Source organism: Hyaena hyaena, unplaced genomic scaffold, assembly GCF_003009895.1.
Source record: "Hyaena hyaena isolate Hyena2069 unplaced genomic scaffold, ASM300989v1 scaffold_405, whole genome shotgun sequence".
NCBI lineage: Eukaryota > Metazoa > Chordata > Mammalia > Carnivora > Hyaenidae > Hyaena > Hyaena hyaena.
The window spans coordinates 1-20,616 of record NW_024081039.1 but is presented as its reverse complement, the minus strand read 5'-3'; the positions used below and the strand labels follow the sequence as shown (position 1 = coordinate 20,616).

Here is a 20,616-nt window from a genome sequence, read left to right as displayed (position 1 = left end):
CTCCAGCCTCCTGGCACCGGCCTCTCTAACCCAAGCCTGAAAGCATCCTCCGTTGTCTTAAAAATAGACACCGTTTTGGCCGGACAACCACATGAAATGGAGATGGAACAGGAAGAAGCCAGGGGTAGAGCAAATGAACCAGACTTCATCTATTCCTAGCCCAACTTGGTTTTGTTTATTTTTAATAAACTAGGATGGCCCTGGTCTCATCAAAAATGCTGCAAGATGCTGGCAGAAGACAGAGGCAAAATTAACTCCTAGAATCCTTCTATCCCTTTGGGTAATATTGATTTATCTCCAGTAATTCAGAGCTACTATTTTCAATGGTTTTACATATATAAGAACTATGCGTAAAACCGGGGGGGGGGGGGGGAGGCGGGGGGGGGGCAATCCTAAAACCTCTCACTAGGAGTCACTAGGAATGTCCCCTTGAGCCCCTCTCCCAGCCCCCTCCCCTGTTAGCAGGCTCAGAGTTGCTTCCCCCAACTCTGGCTTCTACCGGGACTTTCCCACTGTGGTCCTTGTTTCCTTGGGGTGAACCCAACTTCTGGCCACGTGTTCACTTCAGACTTTGCCTTGGTCATTGATCCTCCCACCTGACCCTTTTCTGACCACGGCCTCTCCGCCACCTCCTTTGGTCTTCTCCTTCATCGGCTGACCAGACCCTGGAAGAACCCTCTGCCCAGCCTCTCGATGGGGAAGTGATGGTCTGAGAAGGACTTTTTACCAAAGGCCACCTACAAGATGCTGTCTGCAACGGAGGTGGAAAACTCCTCCCTGACTTTCCTAGATTATTAGAAAGGAAAAAAATAGGTCGTCTTGCTGAAGGCTGGTCTCAGGGCTTCTTCCATTCCTAGAACACCTTGACCAACAGCTGTTTCCAGGTGCCCACAAGCAAATACGGAAAGCTGTTTACAAAAGGCAGACCCTGAAACATCACACCCTGGGATTCTGCCATTAGCTGTGTTATGCTCACCAGTGGTAGGTTTCACTGTGGATGTGTGGACTGCCCATAATAATATTTTAGAAGCGTGGAATTTGGAGCCAGACAGACTAAAATTAAAACTTTTACTCTGCCGCTTATTAACCATTTGACTTTGGACAAGTGCTTTGACCTCCTGGTCCTCAGTTTCCTTACTTCTGAAAGATAAAGCTCATGAGATCATTGGGAAGAATAAATGAAATAGCATATAAAGACTTTGCACAAAGCTTGACACAAAAGAAGACCTTTTATTTATAAATGTTGGCTGACTGTGGAAAATAATTACATAATAATAATATCCATTCATTCATCCAGTACTTCTAACACATCAGGCACTGTTCTAAAAGCTTTCCCTGTATTAAGACATCTAATCTCATATATAACTCCAAAAGGCAGTTATCTCCAGTGTATAGAGGAGGGAAAACTGAGGCCCAGAGAGGTCAGAGCACTACCCAAATTCACACAGCCTGTAGACAGGACTGGAATTTGAATGCTAACAGTCTGGCCAGAGTGTTATCAGATCAATAGAGGCCATAAATATCCACATACAACTAATTCACCTTAGCTTGTCGTGCTGGAAAAGTCTCTCACACTCATGTTAAAGGGGGCGCTAACCCCCTACATGTTGATGGGCTTCACCATCACGGGCAGCAGCCACTGTGAGGCCACAGTCCCGTGGTTCTCTGGCTGCTGTTCTGATCTTACTGAAAGTCCACAGTCTGATGTCCTTCCTCTCCCTCACATGAACTCCCAGGACGGGAGCAGAGTGGAGGCAGCCGGGCTAGGTACAGGATACCCTGGGCGCTGCCACCATGCTCCCCCTTCACTCTGGGAGGGGCCCCTCCCCTAAGTGTCCTGTGGACAAATCTACCTAAGTTGGCTTCAACAGAGTAACAGAGGAAATGACTACCTTGCTTTTGCCCAACGATGTTCTTTGATTAAGTTCTGGATAAACTGTCCTTGAAAAAGTCTTAGAATTGCTGCTTTAAAAAAATGGGGGAGAGCACCTAGGTGGCTCAGTCGGTGAAGCGTCCCACTGGGCTCAGGTCATGATCTCGAGGTTCATGAGTTTGAGCCCTGCGTCGGGCTCTGTGCTGATGACTCGGAGCCTGGAGCTGCTTCAGATTCCGTGTCTCCTTCTCTCTCTGCTCCTCCCCCGCTCATGCTCTGTGTGTGTGTGTGTGTGTGTGTGTGTGTGTGTGTGTGTGTGTGTGTGTCTGTCAAAAGTAAATAAAAATTAAATTTAAAAAAACAAAAAAGAGGCCCCTTGGTCTTCTATGGGAAAACAAAAAACAAAAAAAAACCCAGCCCACCAGGAGGGTGCCCACAGGTGAAGGCAGAAACAGGAAGGAGGTGAGTCTTCAGAAGGCATCTGGCCAGGGCTTCAGGTTGGGTGACCAGCTGCCCCGCAGGACAGCACAGGCATACTGTTTGGTGCCCACAGGGACACTTTCTGCTTCAGGAAAAGAGAGTCCTGGGCAAGACGCCAGGGAAATGATGCATGGCAAACATTTTTTCTTCTCTTTGGTTAATGGAAACAATATTTACTCTGCCATCAACAAACAGGCGCACTCCGAGAACGAGGGCTGGAAGTCTGTGAGGAGTTCTGAAAGCCAGGGGAAAGGGGGCTCCTGTTTTCCACGACTGATCCCCCCCTCTCTTCGAGCACCTCGTTCTTTAATAGCAGTCACAGCTCTGAGCTCAGTGGTGAACGTCATGCGGAAGTTTCCAGAGAACTTTCCGAATATTATGTACTAAGCAGAGCACGGCTTCTGATATTGTGAGGCTGGATAATAAGCATCATTATATTGATCTTACAGTTAATAAAGCTGAAGCACCATGAGGATAAAAGATTTGTATCACGAGGAAGCAACAGGTGTTGGTGAGGACGCAGAGAAGGGGGAACTCTCGTCCAATGTTGGTAGGAATGCAAACTGGTGCAGCCACTGTGGAGAACAGTATGGAGGTTCCTCAAAAAGTTAAAAACAGAACTCTCCAGTAATCACACTACTGGAATTTACCCCCAAAATACAAAAACACTAATTCAAAGGGATACATGCACCCCTATATTTACTATAGCATTATTTATAATAGCCAAGATATGGAAGAACCCCGTGTCCATCGATTGGTGAATGGATAAAGAAGATGTGGTATATATACACAGTGAAATACTAATCGGCCACAAAATAGAATGAAATCTTGCCATTTCCAACAACATAGATAGAGAGTATAATCCTAATAAGTCAGAGAAAGACAAACGCCATATGATCTCATTAACATGTGGAATTTAAGAAACAAAACAAAGGATAAAGGAAGAGAGAGAGACAAACCAAGAAACAGACTCTTAACTACAGAGAATACATTGATGGTTACCAGAGGGTGGGAACGGGGAAGGCAATGGGGAAAATAGGGGATGGGGATTAAAGAGTACATTTACCATGATGAAAAAAAAAAAAATGATTAAAACAATAAATTTTAGGGGTGCCTGGGTGGCTCTGTCAGTTAAGCGTCTGACTTCAGCTCAGGTCATGACCTCACGGTTCATGGGTTCGAGCCCCACGTCGGGCTCTGTGCTGACAGCTAGCTCAGAGCCTGGAGCCTGCTTCGGATTCTGTGTCTCCCTCTCTCTCTGACCCTCCCTGCTCATGCTGTTTCTCTCTCTCTCAGAAATAAATTAAAAAGCATTTAAAATGTTAAAAAAAATAAAAAAATAAATTTTAAGAAGTTCAACACTGAAAAAACTAAAATAAAAATTTGTATCGTGAGTTAACTGTAATGCTAATGTTAAACTTTAAAATACCCTATACAGGGCGCCTGGGTGGCTCAGTTCGTTGAGTGTCCAACTTTTGATTTTAGCTCAGGTCATGGTACCAGGGTTTTGGAATCAAGCCCTGCATCAGGCTCTATGCTAAGCATGAGGCCTGCTTAAGATTCTCTCCCTCCCTCTCTTTCTCTCTCTCACTCTCTCTCTATCTCAGAAAACAACAACAACAAAATAGTACTTAGACCTGTACTGTTTTTATAAACTTTGTCTTCTTACATTATTTAATTTGAGAGAAAAGACATTTATATTGACACAAAATGCTTTTCCTATAGTATACTGAGTAATAAAATCTTTGTACTGAGAAACAAACAGGCTCAAATGTAACACGTGTTGGAAGACTCCAAATAAAGTTTGCTGCACAATGAATTTCTTTTTCTTTTTTCTGCACAATGAATTTCTAATGTAATTCTTGTTCCCAAGAAAGTTTTCAACAAAGGATATGTCTTATGAACATGCAGGAAGGGTCTATAGAAGGGCAGACACACAGGAAACTAGTAACGGCCTCGTGAGCAGAACTGAAGGAAGTTGGGAGACAGGGTTAGACAGGAGATTTTGCTGAAAGCTCTTTTGTTCCTTTTGGATTTTGAACATTGTGAATCCAGAGCCTATTGAACAAATGATGCTATTAACACTTTAAAAAAAAATAAGAAGTTGTCTCCAAATATCTCTAAAAAATTTATGAGGTTAAATAGAAACGTGCCTCATGGCTTTATTCCCCCCCACCCCACCCCAAATTTACATCCGAGATCCAAATACCAGAGCTGTGACTTCCAGGATGCATTCACTTGTCACCCTCCTTGTTTTTGTTGTTGTTTTAATTTTTTTCTGTTTTTTATTTATTTTTGAGAGACAGAGGGAGACCAAGCGAGCAGGGGAGGGTCAGAGAGAGAGGGAGACACAGAATCCGAAGCAGGCTCCAGGCTCTGAGCTAGCTGTCAGCACAGAGCCTGACACAGGGCTCGAACCCATGAGATCGTGACCTGAGCTGAAGTTGGACGCTTAACTGCCTGAGCCACCCCAGGCGCCCCTCTCATCCTTCTTGTTTAGCCCTATGGCCACCAGTGACTTGATGAGCCCCAGTACCACGACCATGACACAGAGATTCCACATCACAGCCAGGGGCTCTGCTCCGTAGCCCCCCCCTCCACCTCCCTCCGGGCAAGCACCCACTGAGTTTCCTGTCAACCCACTGCTGGCCTCTTTACCCTTTTCCCAGGCTCTGGCCTCTCTGTTAGTTCAGGGCCCTGTGATACCTCAGTCTGGTGTGAGCGCACACTTGTCCCAACAAACCAGGCCCAAGTACTCTGAAAGTCATGGTCACGCTTCTCAAGTCAAGACAATTCTCAGAGCTTCTTACACAAGAAGGTGAAGAATCCACCACTTTGCTGTTTCCTATGGTTCCTAAAACATCTCCCAAAGATGGTTCAGATACTGAGAGTGAGAGCGAGGGACTGCAAACTTAGCTGCACACAGCATACTTGCAAACAAAGATCAAATACCTACCCCGTCGACGCAGACCTCCTGACACGGGCCAGGAGAGTGCAGACTTCCAGCTTCTCAAATGGCTAGACTCACACCTCCCACTGTGCCCATCCCCCAAAAGACCACACGCCCTTGCCCTTTGTCATGTGACCTGCAATGTCCTGGTGGCCCAAAGAGACCTCCGGCCCCACTGTCCAGACTGGCCATGGAACTTGCTTTGCCCAAGGAATGTGAACACATGTGATGCCAGCCACATTGGAGAAGCTTCGGATTCAACACGTGGTTCAGCATGGCATCTTGCCTCTGCCTTCCACCATGAGAACAGCGTGCCCAGATAATCGTTGCTCCAAGGACGAGAAAACCCGTGCGAGGCCCCGCCGCCTACAGAGCACGTCTGTGTTACATGAGCAAGCCATTCCCTGTTGAAAGCCATTCAACTTTTGGACCTGTGTGTTACAGTAGCAAAGCTGACTAATACCCTGCCCTTAGTCATCGGAACCGCATGACTAATGGGTTTGATCTTCAACTGCCTTGCACACGCACATGCACAGATGTGGTTCTACTGGGCTCGCTGGAAGGGCCTGGGGAACCAACACGGACACTCAACATGCCTGAGCTGTGTTCAGTTGCACAGAAAACTGGATGGTCATCAAGACTTAGGATTGTCGATAACCGATGCACATTTGGGTCTAAAATATTCTTTAAATGGGTGCACTGCTGGTTTGTCTGCACCAACCTAGACTAACTTGAACTGATTACCTAAGTTCCTCTCTAGTTTAATTGGACATTCTGCTATTTGTCCAATATCAAACGTTGTTCACATAAAAATTCATTCCATACTACTTAGTACTTATTTATGCCAGGCCACTCGCTGTAAACTATGTAAATTTCACTATCATAAAAAGTTACCTTCATTTTTATGTAAAGAAATGGGTACTATCACTATATGCACTTAGGGGTGCTGAGTGGGAGTGCAGGCTGAGGAGGCAGAGTGAGAGATATAAATACAGAGTATCTTCTTATATCAGCAGGGGTCTTTCCTCTATTTCCTAGAGAGGCAGTTTAGTGCAGTAAGTAAGAACACAGGCTCTGAATCAGACTACCAACTCTAAGCATATGGTTCTACCACTCAGTGACTATTTTACCTTTCTCCAAGCCTCAGTTTCTACATCTGTAAGAGTATCTATCTTACTGGTTTGTCCTGAGGAATAAATGGGAAATACACATAAAGCTTCAGACATAGACCCAGGCATTGAACAAAAATTTAGTATGTTTTGCTGAGTCTCAGTAGTTCTGTATCCAAGGCCATCAGGCAGAGTTATTTCATCTTATTTTTGATTTAATAATTTTACTTCTCCCAGGGTTCTCCATTAATAAACCACTGTCATTGAGATATTACAGGACTTTCTTTCCTAATTAAATCCTACATATGAGGAAGAAGTAAATGAAGCCCATACACATTTTGAATACATATTTCCATGAAACACAGGATGTTTTCTATATGGAAATACACACACACACACACACGCACGCACACACACGAGGATGGAGGCTTCTTTTTTCTTCTTTTCTCTTCTACTTTTTTATACAAGAGGCTGTGTCTAGATTTGCACATGTGCTTGTCAGAGAGAAATTAACATAGGAAATTTTCCTTCCTTACTCCCACACAACACATCTGCCAATCTAACACAGACCCAGTGAGCAACGGGGAGGCTACAGCCTCAGAGAACAAATAACCAAATTAACAGAACTTTGGAAATAAGAACAAGTATTTTGTGTCTGCTTGGAAACAACTTGCAGCTAAAGAGCTCTCTTCTCAAAGATCAGAAACCTGCTGGCACGGGATGCAGGATTTGCAAAGTCTAGAATGATCAAAGCCACAGGGGATTCTTTTACACAAAAGCTACGTCCACTTTCCGTCTCTGCCTTGACCTCTACCTCCTAAAAGTGTCCTAGGCCCCTCTTCTCAACTTCTGCTAGCAGAAGTTTGTGTCTTCCCCGCAGACACAAAACTATTACAGATACAAAAACAGGGGCAGAGATAGGAATCTGGGGAACTGTCAGGTTCACTCTGGGTTAGCACTGAAAGGGTTGGAGACTCTACAGGCAGAAGACCTCAACAAGCTGCACATCCACTTCTCTCCCTGCAAACAGTCCAACTTCCAGAATAGGAGATTCTCTATCCTATTTGCAGGTAGATGGCACTGAATATTTTATTAAGGACAGACTGTGTGTCCTGCCTTTGGGGAACTTACACTGATTACGAACTGTATTACTAATCAGGCATGCATTCAGCAAATGCTTACTGAGCACCTCCTATACCTAAGCCCCCTTCTCGACGCTGAAGATTTAGTAGAAAACAAAACAAATTTTGTAAGTCTGCCCTCAAGAAGCAAACACTGTCATGGAAAGAAAGAGGGTATAAGCCAAGACTAAAAAGCATAACATATGTTAGGTGGTATTCGGAAGACAGGACTGAAGATAAAGGAAGGAACGGGGATACGAAGTGTGTGGGGATTTCCGCGTTAGACAGGGCAGCTCTGGGAGGTGGTATCACCAGAAGGTGGCATTTGATGGAACACCTGAAAGAAGAGAGGAAATAAGCCAGCTGCGTGTACATCTGGGGAAAAAGAATTCCCCACAAAGGGAACAGCACGTGCCCAGACCATGGGGAGAGGGGCCAGGTACTGGAGGAGCATCTAGGAAGTTAGGGTGGCTGGAATAAATGAGCAAGAGGAGGGGGATGGGAGCTTAGGCCGACGGGGACAGGTCCGACAGGTAAGCTCCTGCGAGACTTCCCAGCCATCGATGGCATGACCCGACTTCTGTCTGAAAAGATCATTCACTGCTGTGTGGAGTACAGGGTAAGAGGCAGGCAGGGTGGGGGAGTGGAGAGACCCACCAGGAGGTAATGATGATGCAAGCTTTGGGGTGAGGCAGCGGTGACAGTGGTGAAGAAGGTCCAATCACAGTCAGGTGCACATTCTCTAACCTAGGGCAAAGTGGAGTGAGTGCATCAGGGGAATCGCCAAGGGCCATCACTCTGCGAAGCTGGGAACAGAGTGTGTCTAGAGTTTAATCACTGGAGAGGCCATATGGGGCTGCGGCGAGAGCCCTGCAGGGCACCTGCGAATCCACTTCCTCCTTTCAGGGGCAGGGACAGTAATTGTGCTGGGACCTGGGCAGCCATGAACGCCAGGGAGGCTACTAGATTTGACTTCTTATCACAGCCCACGTTCACAGACAGAGCAGACTGAAGAACAGCCCTGAGAAACAGGGAGGCTCTTTCTGAGTCTAAACTTCCAGATGACTGTCACTCAAGGGGCACCAGGGTGGCTCAGTCGGTTAAGCATCTGACTTCGGCTCAGGTCATGATCCCACGGCTTGTGCTGGTTCGAGCCCCGCACAGGACTGTGCTGACAGCTCAGAGCCTGGAGCCTGCTTTGGATTCTGTGTCTCCCTTTCTCTCTGTTCCTTCCCTATATACACTCTGTCTCTGTCTCTGTCTCTGTCTCTGTCTCTCTCTCTCTCTCTCTCAAAAATAAATAAACATTAAAAAAATTAAAAAACAAAGATGACTGTCACTCAAGAGACAGCGCTTCCAACACTAAGATGGTCTTTAAAGAATAGCTTTTTTGTTTCTTTTAAAGAAAAGCTTGATCCATTAACTGTAAAGAAACCCTCACAGCCCGAGTAAGAGCAGGCCCACTGGTCGCCCGGCTGCAAGGGCCAGAATGGCGGCCTCTGTTGCTTTCACAGCTCTTCTCCAGAAAAATTCATATTACCTCAGAAACTGAACAGCAAAAGTGAACACAGGATTCCGATAAAGGTCTGACAAATGTCCAGAGAGATGATAACTTCCCGATCTGGCCATGTCATGCTGCTATTAATACCCTCAAGCCCGCCTGTTTCAAGGAAACACCACAGTACTTCATTCTGCATCCAGAAAGATGTCCAGATCTTCCTGAGCGTATCTGTCTATGCCCGTGGCAGTCTTCCCATGCAGGACGTGTGTCTGCAGCCTGTTAAGCCGCTGCTGCTCTGATGGAAGTTTCTAGTACACTGTTTTCAAGGCTACTGTGAACTCTGTTCCCATCTTTCAAGGTATTAACAAATCTACCAAATTTGCTGTTATATGTAAATGTTACAAAGATGCTCATCTTTAATTCAGGCAGGTTAGCAAACTATGCTAGACATTTAGTGTACAAGGTGCCAGGACATGTAAAAAGATTCTGTTCCCCTTTATGAATCACTACAGAAGCACCGGCAGTCTCCAAAATGGAGGGCTCTATCATCAGCCATCAGCACAAGAGCTCACCGTTCTGAGCTCTCACTAGGAGAGGTGCACAGCGCCATGGTCAAGGCATGGGCTCTGCAGACCCCCAGCTTGGATAAGTGGTTTACTCTCTTTGTGACTCAGATTCCCAATCTGAAAAATGGGGACAGCCTACCTCATAGGGGTGTTCTGAGGATGAAGTCAATTCGTGCACATAAAATATTTAGTAGAGTGCATCCGTCTTCAATAAATTTGCACACATACTCACAAATGTCAGCATTTGTGGGCCAAGAACAATGCTAAACTCTTTGCATGCTTTTATTTTCACTTTTTTAAAAAAAATATAGAGACTCCCAGGAAGTTGCAAAAATAGTACAGAGTTTCTGGGTACACTTCACCCTGTTTCCCCCAATGGTAACATCTTTTAAAGCTTTGTCTTTTTTTAATTGTCACATTTTATGAGGTAAATATCTATATCAGCCCCTTTGTACATGTCAGTGGAGACGTACAGACTGCCTGATTAGACAGTTCTTCCTTTGGGCAAAGGTCAGGTGCAAGAAACTATTGCTCAAGAAACAAACAAACTCGTATTTGGCAAATGCAGTGCTTGGGGAGTGAACCCTCAGTGACAGGTCTCTCCGGGCCCCTCAATCCACTTGGCACCATGCTGTGCAGACGCTCCCCGGAAGAAGCCCCTGAACCCTGAGCTAAACACGCTCCTAGCAACAGGAGCTCTTAGGTAGGTGGTCCAGATTTCCCGATAAACATGATAAGGTTGCAGAATAATTATAATTGTAACAAACATTTATCTACCCCACCCTGTGAGCCAGGTGCATTACATGTATTACCTAATCCCTCAACATCCCTCTTAGGTAGGTCCCATTATCATCTCCATTTTAAATATGGGGAAACTGAGGCACAGAGAGGCTAAGTAGTTCACCCTGAGGTCACACAGGTGGTAAGTGGCAGAGCTGGGATTTGAACCCAAGCAGCCCGGCTGCAGAGCTCGTGCCCCTAGCCACACCTCCTTTTGTCTCTCTGGACACTAAACAGACCTAATGGAGCCTGAGCGGACTCCTGCTTCTCCCTCCCACGTGGCCCTGTTTGGTCCCATACTGGTTAGCCGTCATTACTGCTCGTGCGTGCGTACCCTGTCTTCTAAAATGGCTCCTTGGGAGGGCGAGGAGAGGCTCCTTGCTTTCGTTTTTCCTGTTGCGTCCACAAGGCTTAGTCTGGTGAGGGGCATCTTCTGAGCGGTGAAACCCTGCGAGACACCCCTAGGACATGCCTGCTTAGGTCAGCACCTTCAGCTTCTCCTGCAGCCCCAGGGGTCACGCCTCGGGATCCTGGGCACTTCTTACTGCCTGTGTATAAATGGCTTATTGCTCTAATCTGGGGCCATAAATCAATACCCAGCAAGACTTCTTTTCTTTTGAGGAAGAGAGATCTTAAAATGGGTCCTCTGGGGGCGCCTGGGTGGCTCAGTCAGGTAAGTGTCAGACTTTGGCTCAGGGAGTGATCTCGTGGTTTGTGAGTTCGAGCCCTGCGTCAGGCTCTGTGCTGACAGCTCGGAGCCTGAAGCCTGCTTGGGATTCTGTGTCTCCCTCTCTCTCTGCCCCTCCCCTGCTCGTGCTCTCTCTCTCTCTGTCAAAAATAAATAAGAACATTTAAAAAAAAAAACATTTAAATCGGCCCTCTTGCAATCATTAGAAATCTCCCATATCTTCTACAAGTTCTCAAAAATATTGTCAAGCCCTTTGAAATTGTACATGTCAGTTTCTTAAGGGCCCTAAGACATTCTGAGAATGAAGAAAGGACATATTTTGTTAGGAAATAAAAGCTGCAGGGCATCTGGGTGGCTCAGTCGGCTCAGCTTCTTGATTTCAGCTCAGGTCATGATCTCAGGGTTGTGAGTTCAAGCCCTACATCGGGCTCTGTGCCGACAGTGCGGAGCCTGCTTGGGTTCTCTCTTTCTCCCTCTCTCTCTGCGCCTCCCCCACTCCCACTCTCTCGCAAACTAAATAAATACACTTAAAGACAAAAACTGAAATAAGAGATGTAAATGGCTACACAAGATGGGGGAAATGACAGTGCCTGTACCAATCCTAAGTGACAGTGTTAAAGAAAAGTCGCTCGATGCCCCTCGCATTCACTGCCACAAAGACTCTTTGTTTAGTGATATGATTCTTTAGGCAGTGAAGCAGCTAACTCAGCAGAAATGCTCAATTCTAGATGAATTCAGCCCTTGGAACTTACCACAGTCTGGACAATACCCTGAATTTATTACTTATAAGATATATTTGTCCAAAGCTTTCCCTACTATCCCCTGTAGCCAAGTACATCCATAAATTCCATAGCTTTGGCTCACACTGCTTTTGGAAATAGTATTCTAACTTCCTGACACCAACACTAATATTTTGGCTGCTTCTAATATGACATCCAGACTTTTGAATTTCAAAAACAATGCCTGGGATAAGGGAGGAACATCCTGTAGTCTACGAGAAGGAAAAATATCTTTTTCCCCCCCTGAGAGAGTGTTTTTACAAAGGTACAAGCATCTTTTACTAACAAGGTTAGATGTAAAGGTTAATATAGATGTTACTATGGTGATCCTCACGTTTGCAAATTCACATGAGATTTCAGCATCGAGCCGTGTGGTGGATACCTGTGAAAATATGCTAACTTCGGCTAATGAAAAATACAGAGATCTGTCTACCCCTGACACTTGCTTTCAAGAATCTCACCGATTTTCTGTACTTCCAGATGAAACTCAAAGTCCAGATTTTAATCGTACAATCTCTAACATTTTCTTAATGTAGCTACCTTGGAGATTTCCTTAGGCCTCTAGCAAAATAAAAATAATCACCCCATTTAAAACACAATTCTATTTCTAAAATCTATGAGAACTTTCCACAAAGCATTCTTAAATGCTTGCGGTTTTCTTGCCTAGGAAAGGCCAAATTTGTGACACCTTAGAGATCAGTTCAAGAATTATATTTTTCTGGGTAAATATTTTCTTACAATAATTTCTTCCTAATTTCTTTTTGAAGATTTAGAAATTTTTCACAATGAGATTAATTAAAACTACATGCGATCCTTAACGTCATGAGATCCAGAACTATACACTTAAAAGTGGTTAAGAGGATAGCTTTTGGTAGTATATTTTAAGTCAATTAAAAATTTACATGACAGTTCAGTGCATATAACTTTTAACTAGCTTAATCTCTATTTAGGAAAGTAAATGAATTATAAAATAAAGAGAAAATAGACCTGTATGTATTTTTTATTTTGCTCTACCATCCCACAGAAACATGAATATCTGTAAATTTAATCAACTTTTGCCTTCTCTTCTTCTGCAAAACTCCAACCTACATGACCCCATAATTTCATACAGGAAAGAATGAATCATAGCATCCACAGGACTCTTTTTCCTAGTTTTAAATACACAAATTTATTATCCTACAGCAATCACCAATATAGCTACTGAGAAGAGCCAGTAGCCTTCTTCAATAATACATATTTGAATCTATCCTACCTTGACACAGAAGGTCATCTTATTAATAATAGGGAAGTTCTGAGGCTGAGACTTTAAGGGAAGGATTCTTAACCTGAGGGCTTCAGGGGACTTGAAACCACTGAATTGACCCAAGGCCCGTATACAGACACACACAGCAACTCTTCTGGGAAGAGGGCTGACTACCTTCCTTTTAAAAGGATGAAGAACCTAAATCTCTCTGCAGAGACAACCCACTCAGGACTGGGCAAGAACAGAAGGAGCCCATCCAGGATGCTCACTAGCAGGGCACAGTGCACACCGTTCATTCTCACGCCACCACTATAAAGAGAAGCTAGGTATTCTCTGGAGGGGACATGGCCTCCTTAAGGAAGAACACATCCATTAACCTAATTTGTTATTCCAGCGTTGCCTCGGTCGGTGCCATCTGAAAAGGAAATTGTGCCGTCCGGTGTAAAGCTTCATGTGACCGGAAAACAACGACCTTTTGGCAAAAGGCACTTAGTGGGATTCCTGATGCAGCGCCCCAGGCTCACCAGCCCTCTCTTAGGCCATAGCGATTCTGGGAAAGGCTGGGGCACACTGGGAAGACCTGTGGTTATGAGGCGGGGCCGTCAGCAGCGATGGATGGTCATGGTCACCGTGTCCCAAGCATGACCACGGCCCCCTGCTCTCTCTCACCAGCGGCCGAGTCTCATTAGCACGCTCTGCAGAGGAAGGCCTCCATCCCCACCACCAGCCGCTCCAGCCCCTCCCGGTGAACTTAGGCCCGTCCTCGGCCCTCCTCTCCTCCCTCCCTGCAGAAGGCTCTGTGTCAGTGACTTCCCTGTGGGCTCGCCTGCCCTGCCCCCCTCCAGGCTTCTAGAATGGGGTCTCCTAACTCACTAGAGCTTTTGCATCTGCAGACTCCACAGGCACCAGGGAGTGAACATAGCTCAAACTGAACTCATCATCTTTCCAGAGCAAACCTTCTGGCTCCTCTCTTCCCTGAACTAGGGACTCAGCTGCAAACCTTCACCCTCCCCTTTGGTGAGTCACGGAGCCCCGCAGACTCGACCTGGATGAGGTACCTGGCACCTGGGCCCACACTACGTTCTTCCCAGATCCTCACCCCTGCTCACCGGGGGCTCCAGATCCCAGTAACTCACCCCCACCTCTCCCGCGGGCTCCCCCCTCCACTCCAACCCGTCCACAGACGCCAGATTAATTTACCTAAAAGCTCAGTCCCATCTCATCCTACCCCACCAGAAAGCCACGCTGTCCCGAAGCCTCGTGAATTAAGAAAAACGTAAACAGCTAAGTGGCATCAAGCACTTACATTACTGTGTGTCAACGCAGCGCTAAACACTTGACAGGTCTTACGTTACTTACTTTTCCAAACGATTTCAGAAGGTTGTGCCTTCATTATCTCCACTTCAGAAATAAGCAAGAGCTGGAGGAGCAGAAACCTTGAGTGAGTTAGCCAAGGCCCCAGAGCTAACACCAGGCCCCTACGGGCCCTTTGCCTGGCATCCCGAGACCTCGCATGACGCCCCGTCAGCGTGCCTGTCCTGCGCCACTGGCTATGACTCCTTGCTGTCGCCCTGCCCAAGACCCTGGCCCGATTCTCCACACCCACACTCTTCTTGCCGCCTTGGGTGCCTCCATATCTACATCAGGCCCAACTACCCATTCAGACAGTACACGCCAAGCCCATACTGCTGTGTGCCCAGCTCTCTGCCATTCTGCCAGAACTTCGGGGTGCCGTGCAGAAAGGAAAAAGGAATAGACCGAGAGGAAAGGGAAGGCCCCTGCCCTACTCAGCTTATAATCCAATGCCAGAGACAGACATTGGTCAAGAAAGCACAGATTTGTCTACACCTCAGCCTTTCTTCAGTGTTCACCCCAGTATCATCTACTCCATGAACACTTCTGGAACACTCCTTCCCTCCCCTCTCGCATTCACACCTCCACAGGTGCTAGCGATTCCCCCCCCCCCCCCCCCCCCCCCCGGTCCCCCCTTTTACTTGCCTTCTTCCCAATGCAGATGCTTACCTAATCTCCCTGGGCTGGGAGGCAGGCTCCCCGAGGGCAGGCCTTAGGCAGGCAAACCCTGGGCCCACCCCTTACCACCTGGTGACTTCACAGAGCCTCAGTTTCCCCCTCCGTAAAGTTCCTGAGGTCATTATGAAGGTTAAGTGGGATAATCGTTTGCAATCCCCCAGGACCTGATAAGGCAGTTCCTTCCTGTGTGAACACCAGTTTCTACCAGCCAGGCGGCAGAGGCACTCCGTGCTGTGACAGCTGCAGAGCCTGCCTTGCATCTCCCTGCAAAGGTCAGAACAAATCAGCCGTGGGGGAAACCCAGGAAGTCATTCTCTAAGGGCTTTGCCTGCAGTCCAGGAATGGAAGCCCGGAGCAGGGCCCCTCTCCCGAGAGAGTACGGCCAACCCAGACAAGGCTATTACGCAACACGTCACACAAGGGTTCTCTCCATCGTGGAGCAGGTCCAGTTTCATTAGGCAAAGAGCTTGCTCCACGGGCACTACCAGTGAGGGGGGGAGACCAGAGTTGCCCTTCTTCTCTACCCTGGCTCCTCCTTATAATGTAAAGAGGTGAGTGAGTGCTGGTCTTCACGAGGCCCAATCCACACTGACAAAAACGTGATAAGCCAGGTAAAACTGGGTGAGAGATCCATTTTGAAAGCACCCAGAGGACAGTAAAAGAAAGCGCTATTGCAGCTACACCTGTGGCCTAAATGATTCATAGAACTGTGTCCTCAGTGACCCAAATACAATGTTTGAGGGCACCTAGAAGCATTACAAGAGAAACTAGTGGGAGGTCACCACCAAGTTGAAATCCTCTGATCACATGAAGTCCTAGCCGGGGACTCACAGAGCGGAAGAATAGAGCACGCCCAGCCACTCCAGCCATGGTTTGGGCTGATCTGATACACGCCAGCCCTGTGTAAACACACTTCAGCTCCCAAGGGGGTTCTCACCAGCTGGGGGTGGGGGGCCCGCAGGAGGGACTGGCCACGCCCAGACTCCACACTCCCAGGCCTCAGTCTGTTCAGAACAGGAGAAGAGCCCCTGACCCTGAACTCAAAATGTAATAGAACTATTGCATACAAACATAAAATTTATAAGCGAGCTTCTTTTACTTTCAGATTATCAGCAATTAATTACCTAGTAGTTACAATACTGTTTTTCTTTCCTATTTTCCTTTTGTTGTTGGAGGCCGTGAAGTCTCAGAGCTGGATTTTTCTACATTCCTTTGGCGCATCTCTTGGAAGTGTCAAAACCCACATCCTGTGGCACTGACCCTGGCATCACCTGGGCTTACAGCTATTTCTCATGGGTACCCTTGGCTCAGCCACACACTGATATAATTACCAGGAACAGAGTGCGTGTGTGCAGAGGAGCGGATCCGGTTTTTCCTAGCCACTGCTATTTCCTCTGCCCAAAAGTCCAGGGCCCCCTCAGGAAAGATGTAAGCCAGCCAACTGGAAGACATCAAAGCACCCTCCATCTCCATGGCACATGTCATGTCACAGTTTGTTAGCATCTCCACTGGAGAAGGACACTTGTCAAGGTCACAGAGGGCCACCAGCTGTGCATTTACACACGTGTCTGCACACGCCAGCTGCTCTGTCCGGCTGCCATTACCAAGCCTGGCCTTCCACATGGCCCAGTCACGCAATAGAGAATCTTTGGAGCTGGAGCTCACCTGGTCCACCTCACCCCCCTCCCCCGTGCCCCACCCCCCCCCCAACCTAAACACAACAGACCCACGGAGGTTCAGCGGTCTGCCTGGGCATCTGCAGTCAGACAGCAGTTCCTGAACATCCCAGCCAGGCCAGCCTCTCAGATCCCAAGGTTTCTGGTTTTGCCTCAGTCCCTACTTTTTAACCTTTTCTTCCTTTATTCAGAGAACATCTATGAGTTTCCGTGTTTAGACAAATGAAAAGCATGATCCAAGAGAGGCTGTAATTATTCAGAGAAAAGTAACCTCCTTTCAAGTATCAGGAAAGATACACAATGGTATTTGGTATTTAGCAATGGTATTTGGTATTTAGCTTGCAACCACGTGTCCACATAAAACGACTCGTTACGAGGGCCAACATAATTCACTTACACGTTCTTATTACCCAAATAAGTCTCAGGAAATGGAGTGAACTTGCCAGCAGTGTGCCAGCTTTCATGCTCACACACAAACCCGCTGGCTGCCAAGGAACATGACGAGGTTTTCAAAGAAAAGTGACCACAGGCCATTTACAGTCTTCATTAGGAACAGGCACACTGCATCTTGGGAGAGGGGATGCTACGGCCCCATGACGGCAACAGCAGGGCTGCCCTCCAAAGTGGATTGTGACACAGAAGGACACTTTTTGTCTTGACTTCCCACTCGATCAGCAGGGACAATGCTCCTTTTGCAACAACCATCTGGACCCCAAAACGTAAAAACGGCTCCCCAAAATTGCACATGCTTACATGGTGAGAATATACGGCAATGCCCAGAGGCACAGAAAAGCTGCTCTTCCCCCTACATTTCTCTATATCACTTGAGTAGTTACCGTGGGTTGGAACAGTTGGCTCATGTCAGTGGCTTAAGTGGCATGAAAGCCATTTTTCCGTTCATAAAATCATGTGGAAAGAGCTCTAATTAGATTTCTAGTACAAAACAGGTGTGCTTCTATGCAGTCTCAACACCTTTTATTCTATCTCACAGGAAGTCAAGTTTTAAATTAAATTTTAATGGGAGTTATCCAGGAAACCACCTCCTATTGGAAGGCTCTCAGACAAAGAAAGTAAATTGCTCAGGAAAGCAGCAGTGCAGGCAAATCTCAGCTGACTTAGGAGCTCTTCCATAAGCTTTACATCTGCTATGCAACTACTAACATCCTTAGGGAAAAAAAGCATTGGGCAAATACATTTGCTAGCCAGGAAGCTCCTTGAATAAGGACTCCATCCTATTCTCTTTGGCCCCACACAGTCTCTTACTCAAGTGGCATTTTATTAGTAAAGAAATAAATAATGTGGGGCACCTGGGTGGCTCAGTTGGTTAAGCACCAGACTTCAGGTCACAGTTCGTGGGTTCAAGCTCCATGTCGGATTCTGTGCTGACAGCCCAGAGCCTGGAACCTGCTTCAGATTCTGTGTCTCCCTCGCTCTCTGACCCTCCCCCACTCACACAATGTCTTTCTCTCTCCCTCTCTCAAACATAAACAAACATTTAAAAAATTGTTTAAAGAAATTAATAATGTGATTATTCTTTAAGCACAATTGTCGAGCATCTACTCTGTCAAGTACTGGAGATACCAAGTGAGCAAGACGAGGTTCTCTGGTTTGCCTCACATAGTTCCACTTTTTTAAAAAATTAAATATATGCAGAACAGGCCTCAGAGTGCATCTTACAAATTTCACCAAAAAAAATAATAATAAATCAAGTAGGTGCAAGTGAACTCTGCTCCTTCCCATGGCTTTTTATGAGATGAATTCATAAGCCCCCCTCTACTTCAGTAGATTGCTATTGGCTAAGCATTTCCAAGGGTCCAAGGGGGAAAAAAATTAAAGCAACAGTTCTTTAAAAAGCTAAAGGGAATGCATCAGGTAACAGGTTTATCGTGACCAGCAGTTTAGACTACATTTCCTAAGGAGTTGAAGTAACACAGAATACTCTCAACAGTTAAGAGATTTCAACATAACTCACACTAGTAATAATGTGGAAATTTGCTCCCTAATCCCATCAGATACACTAAGGTCATTAATCCCCAGTCATGAAAACAGAATTCTCATCCACAGTGCAGCCCCTTCACTCTCTCCAGTCACTGACACATTCCCTTACATTGGAATGTAGACTCCGGCACTATCGTCCTTGTCGCGGAGACAGGAAACCTAGGTACATAGTTGACTCACCAGAGATTCCGTCCGGTGCTAGGGGGCTGGCACTGACCTCCCCTCTCTGTGTGCTTCCTAAGGAGAGGATGTCAGGGCTGAATCCAGGCTCAGCCACTTAGACCATCAACTGGATGAATTACCTGCCCCCCTGAGCCTTACTTGCTTCTTCTCTAAATAGGAATAGTAATGGCACCTACTTTGGACAGCCATTCTGAAGATTAAATCCAAACAATTCTACACAGAGCCTGATGCAGGCACTCAGTCACTACTACCCTGGCTCATATTCCCGTCACCCTGTGTTCCATATATCATCTGGGAGATGGGAGTAGGTGAGCAAGCTGAAGACAGCTGCTATTTACAGACAACTTCATCAAGTAGATCAGCAACGTGACAACAGTTCTGCAAAAGTACCACACAAGAGCGTATCACAACCTGGCTGTCCAATTAACCCTGCCAAACCAGCTGTCAGATCAGTCCTTCTCCTGGGACTGGAGACCCAGCTCTGTATGAATGGAACTATTTAGCACATCCATGAGATAGTCACAGCACCCACACCCTGCCCAACCATATTCTATACAAATACCAAAGCACTCGCACAGGCTACCGATGATTGGCAATCCTAGAATAAACCATATGTGGCAGACAGGATGATGGCCCCCATAAGGTGTCCGTGTCCTAATCCCCAGAACCAATAAATCTGTTAGGTTACAAGGCAAAGGGGAATGGAGGTTGCAGATAGCATTAAGGTTGCTAATCAGCTGACCTGAGAATAGGGAGATTAGGGGCGCCTGGGTGGTTCAGTTGGTTAAGCGTCCAACTCTTGATTTTGGCTCAGGTCATGATCTCATGGTTCATGACATAGAGCCCTGCGGTGGGGCTCTGCACTGATAACGCAGAGACTGCTTGGAATTCTCTCTCGCTCTCGCTCTCTCTCGCTCGCTCTCGCTCTCAAAAATAAATAAACATTTTTTAAAAAGCACAGGGAGATTATCCTGGATCATCCCAGTGGGCCCAATGTAAACTCAGGGTCCTTAAAAGTGGAAGAGAAAATCAGAAGAGAGAACCAGAGAGAAGGCCGCAGAGAGAAGGATTCAGTCCGATACTGCTAGCACTGAAAATACAGGAAGGGGCCGCAAGCCAAGGACAGCCTCTAAACACTGGGAAGGTCAAGGAAACATTCTCCCTTAGGAGTTCCAGGAGGAATGCAGCCTGCCAACATCTTCATTTTAGCACAGCGAGACACGTTTTGGACTTCTGACCTCTAGAACTGTAAGATAATAATTTACACTGTTTTAACCCACTCAGTTTGTGGTAATTTGGTGCAGCATCAATGGGAAACTAATGCACCATATTATTCAATCAAGATCTCTTGAGCAGAGATGACATAAACCCTTAGGGAGAGCATCTTTGCAGACATTCTCCTTTACCCGTGATGATTCTCGATCCTTCTGATCTTTGGGTTTTGGTTTAAAGCTGGTTACTTCTATTTATCTTACGGCTTTCTTCACTGACTATTCTTTTGAAAAGGGAGGAGATACGGTTATTGGGATCCTGGGATGATGTTGAGGAATGAAGTATAATGTCCAGACCTGCCTTATTGCAGCCCTTCAAAGACAGACAGACCTTCCTTCCTTCCTTCCTTCCTTCCTTCCTTCCTTC

The 20,616-nt window shown here is 46.4% G+C and overlaps 1 protein-coding gene across 1 annotated transcript in view; it reads right to left on the bottom strand.

Moving 5' to 3' along the window:
- Nucleotides 1–9,644, bottom strand: part of ZDHHC14 (zinc finger DHHC-type palmitoyltransferase 14) — a 223,008-nt gene extending 213,364 nt beyond the window's left edge. Inside the window, exons 1-2 of the mRNA XM_039252072.1 lie at nucleotides 9,607–9,644; nucleotides 8,191–8,280 (exon numbers count right to left, since the gene is read on the bottom strand). Coding sequence (XP_039108003.1) covers nucleotides 8,191–8,280; nucleotides 9,607–9,644 — 128 coding nt within the window. The remainder of the gene's footprint in view (nucleotides 1–8,190; nucleotides 8,281–9,606) is intronic.
- Between the last annotated feature and the right edge of the window lie 10,972 nt (nucleotides 9,645–20,616).